The 10,637-nt window shown below is 39.4% G+C and overlaps 1 protein-coding gene across 1 annotated transcript in view; it reads left to right on the plus strand.

Annotated features, from left to right (window-relative positions):
* Positions 1 to 6,614: 6,614 nt before the first annotated feature.
* The window catches only part of LOC138040247 (uncharacterized), a 6,078-nt gene continuing 2,055 nt past the window's right edge, over positions 6,615 to 10,637 (plus strand). The window contains 1 exon segment of the mRNA XM_068886009.1: positions 6,615 to 6,656. Coding sequence (XP_068742110.1) covers positions 6,615 to 6,656 — 42 coding nt within the window.

Consider the following 10,637-nt stretch of genomic DNA (forward strand, 5'->3'; position numbering starts at 1 on the left):
GTATTAACCAGAAACTAACCTCAGAAGCTCCAACATTAAATACAGGTGTCACTGTATTAATTTCATGACACATCTCTTTAATAAAGATTTTTGAATGGGGTGACAATGGCAGCGGCAGCTAGTATATCCATGTGGGGGGCTTATATATAGACATTTACAAGTACATGAAGAAGTATTGCCTGATGCATCATGAGATGTTGCCCTTGTGTAAAGCTGTCTTTGGAGCTTGTGTGCAGCCTCAAAACCCTGGTTTGACCAATGTCGCAGAGAGCGATGCATTCGAAAAAGCATTGGCACATGCTCCACTGTGAGGTGGCCATAGTCTCCTGTTCCTAAGGAGGAAGCCCCATTCTTTACACTTAAGAAATTAATAGAAAAATCAGCACCATAAAATATCACACAAAACCTGCCTTAATCGTGTTGCCATTTACATTACCGAGGATACAATAAATTTATGTAACCTAAGAAATGAAGGGCAAGGGGTGGCAAAAGTGCATGACCAAATGGTGTTGAGACACTTCTAGCATTCCTACGTGCAGGGTTACCTGACAGTCAGGGTATATACATGTTTATAACTGAAATGAGAAAACTCAAAAAGAACAAAATAGGAGGACAAACCTTAATGTCAAAAATGTCAATAAGGTGCTCTTCACTCTCCTTGAACTCACTGTCTCTGATGGTGAATGCTATCTCCTTCCATTGCGAGCACACCTGCAAACATTGCAAGAACACACACATTTGAAATTAGAGCTAGCTACAATTGTAAGGAATTCTAATATTCCAAGACAAATATTAGCCTGTAAACTAGAAATCTGGTGAAAAGCAAATGGCTCCCTCCCTTCTGTCTTTCCACATCTCTTTACTCCTCCCCAACATTGTTTTCTTGTGTGTTGAATTCAATAAAAAGCATGGATAATGTTTAACACTAAAAAATGTGTTACATGTGTACCTGCATACTAGTGATTTATAATAACTCAAACCCCTTTGAGATGTATCACAACCTATACTACAGAGTACACACAGAAATATGTAGTTTTTTGTCAGAAAATGAATCCTAATTACTAAGAAATGAAAGAAGAATCTTGACAAAGAACTTTCTTAGTCGTTTCACAATTCCAAAAGTGTCCTTTGAGCCTTAATCATTAACATACAAATAGCGAGGTCACTCCATGCCAAATAAACAACTAAGTACTAATAATATTGATAATTAAAACAGGTACTTATTGACATTGTCCTTTCAAAATGATTTCTTTGTACTTTTTAAGAGTGGATTTCTGTAAATGTTGACCGGGCCGGGAAATATGAAAAAATCGAAAAATACGAAAAAAATTCCCAAGATAGTCCTCAATGACCTATTCATGAAAATACAAATTTGAGCTCGATCAGATAAATATTTTGCAAGTTATGCGACATTTTAGTTTGGGCGGCTATATGCCTTCGTCCTGAGCTTTTTTCGGAGGCTTGAAAGGGGTTCAAGAAACGAGTTTGTTTTGTTTCTACGCTAAATACAATCCAGACTACTAATAGCTCATTTGATTAAGGATATCCTGAGCAACATTTTGATTTGTTTTGGGAGAAAAAATTTTAATGTAAATTTTTGGCAGATTTTTCATTATTTTCGTAATTCGGATATCATTTTAGGAACGAATTTTCGCCCGAATTCAAGTGCTAAAAAACGCATCCGATACATGAGTTTTTACAATTAAACTTATATCATGTGAAAGAGCATTCTTTGAAGGTCTAAAATCTAATTTCAAAACACAAGGCAACACCACTTTCTGATTTTTAGTGAAGCGAAATGCAAGTACCACTTGACTGAAATTTGACCTTTTCACCACGCGGTCACGCGACTGCCAGGCAATAACTCGAACAAAGATTCAATACAAATATAGTTTATTTTACCATTTCTATGGCTAACAACCAGATTGAAATACAATTAAGACTATCCTTTGCTGGTTTCTTAATTAAAATAAAAAATTGCAAGAGTATAAAACTTGTGTCACGTAAGTCTTAAATCCAAGTCATAAATCAATGGTTTTAAGCAAAATTCGGTAATGTGCATTTATATTTATTCATTGGAAAGTACATTACAAGAACATTTCCAGAGTGAGAAATGGAAGCCACACGTTAAATACTGCGAAAGTTATAAGCCTTCAAAGTCGATTTCCTACTCTCATACAATCATAGACAAAACTGTTGGGAAGGTTACCACTTTTGACGTTTTCTTTGCTTCTCTCCCCACCCCCCTGATTCAATGTTGTGCAAAACTAAATGCTTTTCGTAGGAAATTGTAGTGTTACCTTCCAACATTGAATAGGGGGGAGGGGGGCTTTATAAGAGAAGGAGAAAGTGTTTTTTTGCGCCTTAACAGAGCGGGGTGAAATACAGCTCTGGTAGGGTTCATTTATATAACCTTCCCAACTACTTTTGTCTAGGATTGTAGCTAACACATTTGCTAACTTTTTTCTAAAATCTCGATGATCTCTAAAGATCTTGATCAGATGAAAGCAACCTCCACGAATGATCATTCTGAGACCAGTCAGACTGATTGTCAGTCGCAGTTATCCAATTTCCAATTAGTTAGCTGTGAAGAATTAGCTAGCCTCATTAAATGTTCATCACTTAAATCGTGTCAACTTGATCCAGTTCCAGCTTTGGTTTTTGACAGTGTTATGATATTCTTCTTCCAGTCATTACACGGATTGTTAATCTGACTCTACAGCATGGACAATTTCCTGATGTTTTAAAGGTGGCATTGATTATACCGTTATTGAAGAAGTCTACTGCTGATCGCGAAATACTTTCCAACTATAGGCCCATATCAAATCTACCATTTATATCAAAGTGCTGCGCAAAGGTTGTTGCTCTTCAGTTAAATCAACATCTACATGACAACTGTCTACATGAAGTCTTTCTTTCAGCCTATAAACCATGGCATAGTACTGAATCGGCCCTAATCAGGGTACACAACGATATTCTTACTGAAATTGACAATGATGATTGTGTTATGCAGTGAACCATCGAGTTTTATTGTCAAGATTATCAGATCGTTTTGGAATTAAAGGAACTGCTTTGTCATGGTTTGAGTCTTATCTTCAGGGGCGTACGCAGTTTGTATGCATTAACAACTCAAGGTCTTCCTGTCGTGACGTGATGTTTGGAGTCCCTCAAGGTTCCACTCTTGGACCGTTTCTGTACCTGTTGTACACTGCTCCACTTGGTGATATACTATGAGACTATGGTGTACGTTTTCACATGTACGCTGATGACACCCAGTTGTACATGTCATTTAAGTCATCTATTTCTAGTGATATTGAACGCTCCCATTCTATTCTGGAGTCATGTGTATGTGCCACTGAACGATGGATGCTTCATAATAACCTTAAACTCGACAGTGACAAGACAATTACCTTTAAACTGTACACAATAGTGTTTGCCATCCACTGTAATTGCCATCTTTTTCAGCTTGTCTTTCTGTTCGTTTCGGTTATGAAGCAACTTCCTCAGGTCATCTCTTAAAAGAGAAAAAGCAGATTTCAGTTGAATATCACTTGCATAACCAAAAGTACTAAAAATCCTCTTTTGCCGTTATTCCCACCCGATTTGCCATTTAATGAGCAAATTTGGTTTTGAGCAGAAAAATGGATTTCACTCGAAAACTGGGTACTTAGTCATGGCTTAGTCATATTACCTTTTTTTTTCTTGCTTCACACTATGCAGGTCAAGACATCATTATATTATTTTGCAATAAATATTACAGCTACCTTTGAGTGGTAAATAATGTACACTGCATGACATAACAAAGAAGGGATGTAACTTTCAGAAACCTCACAATAAATTCGCTATAACATCCAAGGCTGTTCTTTAAGAAAAATATTTGGAGCCCAGGAGCTACCAAAAAAGTAAATCCAGGGTACACAGCACATCCTTTTTCTAGACACCTAAGGGCAAAATTTAGTCCCAGGGGCCCAGGAACCAGTAAGCTGTGCTAGAGAACAGTCATGATATCTCTGACCAAAAGTAAAAAAAACAAAAGCAATGCAACCAACCTGTTTTCCTCACAATTGGCTATAGCCAGAGAGACTGACTTGGCACTCTGAGAGGACCAGTGCTGAGCATCAAGTGGCACAATGCCAAGTTGATCTTTGCCTGTACTGGTAATTTACCAAAACAAAAACATTGTCAGTTATCAGTGACGAAGAATACATTTTGTTGAGAGAAGAAACTCTGAAAGGTCTTCCCTCAATTAAAGGGCCACGCTCAACCATGAGCCATTGCGCGTCTTTGTTGATGTTATCATCCGGGAATTCGGTTGTTGTGTAAGACTCAAAATCACATGGGAGAAAAATCGAACGATGGAAGGAGAAGAGGAAAGTTCCTTGGATGTTACTGGTGACGACATTGATTTGGGTTATCAAGAAAGACCTGTATACCCTTACGGCTCTGCTATAGCTCTCCCAGAGAGCACTGATCACAAAGAAGGGGGGGCCTTCTCAAGTTCTTCCAAGCAGAGTGGTGAGTTCCAATGAAGCGAGCGTGTGTCAAATTTTGATTACCAATCTGTTGGATATAAACGACGAAGAATTTGCGTTGCTCTCCACTCTGTATAGATCAGTGCAAGAATAGCTGCAGCCGAAAAACAGGAAAATATCGGGGATGTGTGTGCAGAGATGCCGGTTTGAGATGCTCGGCGAGTTGTGTCTGTGGCAGCATTTCAAAGCCGTGTAAGAATAATAAAGAAGTTGTGATAAATCAACGTCAACCTCCTCCAAGTGATGCATTTGAGCGACACCAAATCGAACTCGAAAAAGTAAGATAAAGTATTCAGGTAAACTTTGTTTTGTGTGCAATAGGGGCACGGTCTGCTTTAACCTATCATCACGACAGTGATGATACTCGTAGTTTTTGTTTCGAGGGCACACCTTCTTGAATTGTGACCTTTGATTTGTTTCTCTACTATAAAAAAAATCATTGGAATCAAAATTGTTAGTTAACATTAATGATATTTTTCCCTCTTCACTTACCTATTGGTAATAGCTAGAAAATGACTTAAAATATTATATGCCCTCACAGCCTTTCAGATGCCAAGTCTTCCTTTTGTCTTTGCCAAGACAAAATGGTTCATTTGCTGTTGTAATACCCAGAAGCATAGGCAATCCTCATGGTCCCCAATTGCAGTAAGCACTTCTGCTTCCTGAACCACTTCACGTTTCGCCCTTAATTTGTCCCTTTCTGTATCCCTGTGAATCATTTTCTTGACAACATCAAATTCCCTGTAACGGGCACAGCAGCAATGCCCTTAACTTCAGGCATATAGTCAATATACCCTGGTCCTAGTTTTTTTAACAAACTCTTCTCCTTAACGACAATTTGTTTTTTAACGCCACGCAGATTTCTACCTGGTGGAGTTGGCATGAGCTGCTGACTTGAACGTGCATCATTGTTTGTTCGGTTGGAATGCTTGCGAAATTTCCCCTCTGCTAAGGTTTACATTCTCTTTGAAGGTTTTCGTTTTGCTGCTTTTGTGACAGATAAGCGCAACATCAAAGCACCTCTTGAGTCTTTGACAGCAATTTGTGCCTTTGGTTTGATCTCTTTGGCGAGGTTCTTTGATTGAATAGTGTGTGCATAAAACGTGTTAGGACAATTTTGCGCTGAACTTGTTATTTTCGTGACATCCACCACAGTTCTCTTTTGGTTCTCGATATCTTCTTTCTGTCCTTCACTACTGTCGTTTCTACCATTTGTAGAAGGATTGGGCTTTACCCGCTTAGCCTCTCTTCTCTCCTTCTGTATTCTTGTGCGATTTTCGTTTTCGTTTTCTGTCCTTGCCGGTGTCATTAGCGTCCATAACGGCTGAGCAGTCGTCCACTAGAGCTACAAAATAATACACTAAGTGGAGTAGCTTGAATATCGGGCACTGTTGGTGATGATTTTGACCCTTTGTACCAGTGAAAGTTTTCACACACCACGTAGCGTTTTCAGTAGGCAAAAAATTGCAGTATCCCAAGAAGGTTGATTAAGGAAAAGAACAACTTTTGACTGTCTATAAAAAAATGTGACGACAATTAGCACATTGGAACGTTTTAAAATTCCAAATAAATAAGATAATGTATCAATGAATGATTAAGCAGCGGGGGTTGAAAACCACAACATGACATCCCCGGACATCTTCCTGTCTTTTATTCTTCATGCCTGGAAAGATCATATAACAAGAGACCGACCTTTGCGTAATTAAATCTCACACCTCAGAATGTTGTTAGTATAGCGTCTTTAGCTACCATGGCTTCTAACAGAGTCCAAAAAAACCTCTTTGAGGCTCTTCATGTTATCTCCTTTATTTTTTGCCGAAAATTATGTATATGTTATTTGGCGCAGCATGATTGCCAGTTTTTATTGCTTTCTTTTGTGCCAGGGGATTTAGTAGTTTCCTCATATTTCCATGGACCTTTCAGGGTATAATTAGCTTTCATGGCCTTTTTGGGCCATGATGCAGTTTAGTTTTGCACGCAAAACAAAACTGATATAGAATAAAACTATTTTCCGATTAGGCCCTCCACATGGAATTTTTGAAGCTAGGAATATCGTTGTCAATAATGGAGAGAGCCTAGAATATGCTCTTGTGCGGAAAACTATATGCAAAAGGACAGATTCAGGTGTGTTACAAGTCAACAAGAATCACATGTATTTTTATCAAGTACAGCAGCAAATGTATGAGGTTAAGAGATTCAGAGTGTCCTTGCAATCCATGGAAGTAATGGAAAATTGCTTTGCATGGAAATTCCCTTCGAACGAGAATGGTGGAAGAAGAAACAAAAGAATATCGAAGATTTTTATGATAAATATATCATATACGAGTTAGCTTACACCAGGATCAGAGATGGCCTATGTAGGTGTAGTTCTCACTGATTACAATCACATTTGTAAAATCTCGTGCTTTTAGTTAAATTTACCATGCACAGTGGAAGAAAATGCAAACATGTTTTACTAAAGTTCACATGTTAAAGAAGGCTTTTGCCAGTTTACAATAAAGCAGGTCACTGTCCAGAGCTGATTTTTACTCCACATAAACTTAAGGGCACAACTATCAAAGATGTGCCAACCTTTGATAATTTCTCCTAATGGCCCTTTCGACGTGGACTCTTAAATTGGCAATTCTCAAAACAGTCTTCTTTGGAGAACTGTGTAGGAGGAATGAAAGGTGTTACCTTCGTTTTTGCCAGTAAATCCTGAACGTGAAATCCGCGATCAGCCATAATCAGGTCATGTTCATCAAGCAAATCAACAAAATATATATTGCTAGTACTAATCAGCCTTACTTGCACTCGAGGACTGAATTGCAAAGGGCGTGGCTCACAACATCGGGGTGAAAGCATACAAAGGCGCCTCTGGCTGCCGCTATACAGTCCATGTTTGATGTCAGAGCACAGCACCACAGCTAGATGTTAATTAGCTGAGTCGATTTTGATGAGGGAGGAAAACCGGAGAACCTGGAGAAAAACCCTCAAGTCAAGTTGAGATCGACTGAAACTCAGCCCACATGCTGGCCGAGGCCAGAATTGAACCCCAGCTCGCAGTGGTGGGAGGCCCAATAGATAACCACTAAGCCACCCTGACTCCCAAGAACTGTTTTTGACAATCTCTTCGTCAGATGTACTTCTTGCATACAAGCTACTCACAAATGTAATCCAAACATTTAGGGAAATTCCTACAAAACCTTTGAATGTTTTGTGGGACTTGTATTCAGAATAAAGTTCACTTTGTTTCTCAAGGTCTTAAGAAGACTGGCATTTTATTTCTGTGCAGTCTATTATGCATCTTATGTTTTGAAACTCGCCCTTAAAAACTTCAGGTAGATGTTGTTTAATCTACGAGATCACGCTCTTATAAACCAAGTCTTAAACGGGTTAAAAAACACAAGACTCATCAATTGGTTGCAAACTTCTGGCGCAGCCAACATCTTTTCTTTTCCTGCCATAAAAGGAAATCTATCTTCAACATTAGTAGAATCAGTATTATCACGTACAAAACTGAAATAAGTTAACTTTGAGGCATTAGGCTTAACATTTTTCCAGAATTGTAATAAAGTTACATAGTCTGGTAATCCAGTATAAAATTTGATATCTTCATCACTACTTGAAAATCTTTCCAGACGAAACTTGGAAATCCTCTCCTTTGCTTTAAATTCTTGTAATTCTTGAAGCAGCCTTCCATGTTCCATCTTTATTTCTTCTATCGACTTGTCAAGTGTTGTTGGACCAAACACAACAGAGTCGTTTCGGAAAGCTTCTGCAATCCTTTTCTGGTCTTTATTTTTACGAGCACTCTCCGCTCTTGTTATCCCTTCAGATTTCTCATCTCAGCTTTGACCTTTTCGCTCTGCAAAGCAATCCTTCATCCACTTTTGTCCAAGGAAAGACCAATAGTACCCTTCCCAGTTTTAAGTCTTGTCTATGGCCAATCAGGCTCTGTTTAAAATCTGTCGGTAATAAGTGTTCAGAACAACAGAACTTGTTTCCTACCGTGGCAAAGAAGGCATCACCTCTTTTCTTACGAATTTCCCACTTCTTCAGTTGTTGTGCAATGGAAACGCTTGAAACGATAAGTCGGGTCAGTTTTCACTTCAGTTATTACATTTTGCAGCTGCACAACATTTGTAACCAATTTTTTTCTCCTTGCTAACAATTTGCACGGCTGAAGTAGCTTTAAATTTGCCCACGACCCTGCTCTTGTTTGTTTTGTCCGACATTTTTCATGCTGTGAGGGCTATTAAGCCTCACTTGCATGCAACTTTTTTCCGGAATTGGAGTATTCCCCATCTCCGTCTGCCTTGTCGTGGATTTCCTTCTTGTTAAAACAAGGACGCAATAGCTTCTCATCGCTTGAGTCTATTTCATCCCTGGCCAGTGAGACTCCTTACAGAGCTATGTTGAGTATCGACATGATCCCCTCAGGCGGATTTGCCCAGGAATTTCCAGGACAGGTGTTGATGGCTACCAGCATCTCAAGATTATGATGCTGAAATGACTAAATGAGAGCAACTTGAGTCTATCCATGTCGTACGTTCTGTTCAGGTCCACCATCTGTAACACTGGCTGGAATAGGCACTCCAGATTCTTCGACAACTGGTGAGGACTGAAAAATGGAATCTTCTACTGCCACGTACACTTGGCCCTAGTAAAATGATTCCAAGGAAACTTCAGGAATGGCTGGTACAAGGGTTACACTTGGGAGTTACATGTAATAGGCAGAAACCGTGATCGAGCGCTGTTGGACGAGATTCAGCAGAGCCTGTTACCATTACACGTCTCTCCCTCCCAAGACTCGGGACTGGTAATCCTGGCTCACCAACATTCATAAAGTGTTTATCGTCCTCCATCACCAGACAAATGTATTTCAGCTGGGCAGCACAGTAGTGGCTATCGAGATGGTCGTGCCGAAGTTGCCGTGTCTGCACTTGGAATCACGCATTAAAGCCTGTATACTGTGTGGCTGTCTTGAAACTGGGAATTGATATCGCAGCCACATTTCTGAGGGAATTGGAATACCATCTGCAAGTCTTCATCTTATCTCTCCAATCAGGTCGGGAACACTACAAGCCACTGGCATGTACCCAATGTTACCATGACGCCTCTCTTGGGCTGATGGAAACAATTAGTGCAGTATACGGATGTTCACCATAAGACAGCGCCTCCCCTGTATAGGGTGGATCAAGGCTCTTAACTCCACTGCTGATTTGGATTGACTTCCCATTGATGATTACATGTCTGTGAACAGGAATGTACACAGACTTCAAAGACGAGTCAGCCTCTTCTTTAAGTGCAGTGGTCTCAATCTTATGTGTTTCCTTCTGGAGTTATAAGAAGAACAGTTTTCATGACCTGGCGTATCTTGATTACAGTTCAACTTCCCGTTTCTGATTCCTTTCTTGAAGTGGTTTCTGGGAGTTGTTCTTCTAATTTGTGAATCACTTGAGAAATGTTTAATGACCTCCGAATCCCATAGATAGCAGCACTTAACTTTCTGTATGGAGTACCCTTGTTGGAACTCGGAGGTTCTTGCTAGTTTAAATTCACCAATTTGTGCAAAAAATACTCGTAACTTGGCTTTTCTTTTGTCGTTTTGTTACCTCATTCCGCTTGAGAAGGCTTCGTCTCTTCTGCTTTCTTAAAGAAGTTTAAGGCCTCCAAATGTATCTCGAATTGCTATGCCCTTAAAGTGGTACTATGATCAAAAAATCATTTCCTGTTTTTTCTTCAGATTTTGAAAGCATGTTTGCTTAACACCTAACTGGCAAAATTTTGCGCTTTGAGTTTTATCCAAAGGCTGTTCGTTTTGAGTGTAAGTTTTGGATTTCATGGTCCACCATTACCCACGTTCAAAACTGGCCGATTGGACCTCAGAGGGTTGGATCTAGAGAAAATAACGTCATTTACTCACTAGCTTAAAATTGCAGCATGTAAACGCAATTTATCATATATGCAAAACACGGGTTTAAAAGTCTGAAAGCCTGAAACTCCCGTGCTGCATATTAATTTGGCTATGTACACATGCATTGCATTCTTAAACCAGCGAGTCTTTGATGTCATTTTCTCCTCGACCCAGCTCTCTCAAGATTTTAAAGTTAGTAATGGTGG

The sequence above is a fragment of the Montipora capricornis genome, chromosome 3 (genome assembly GCF_036669925.1).
Source record: "Montipora capricornis isolate CH-2021 chromosome 3, ASM3666992v2, whole genome shotgun sequence".
Lineage (NCBI taxonomy): Eukaryota > Metazoa > Cnidaria > Anthozoa > Scleractinia > Acroporidae > Montipora > Montipora capricornis.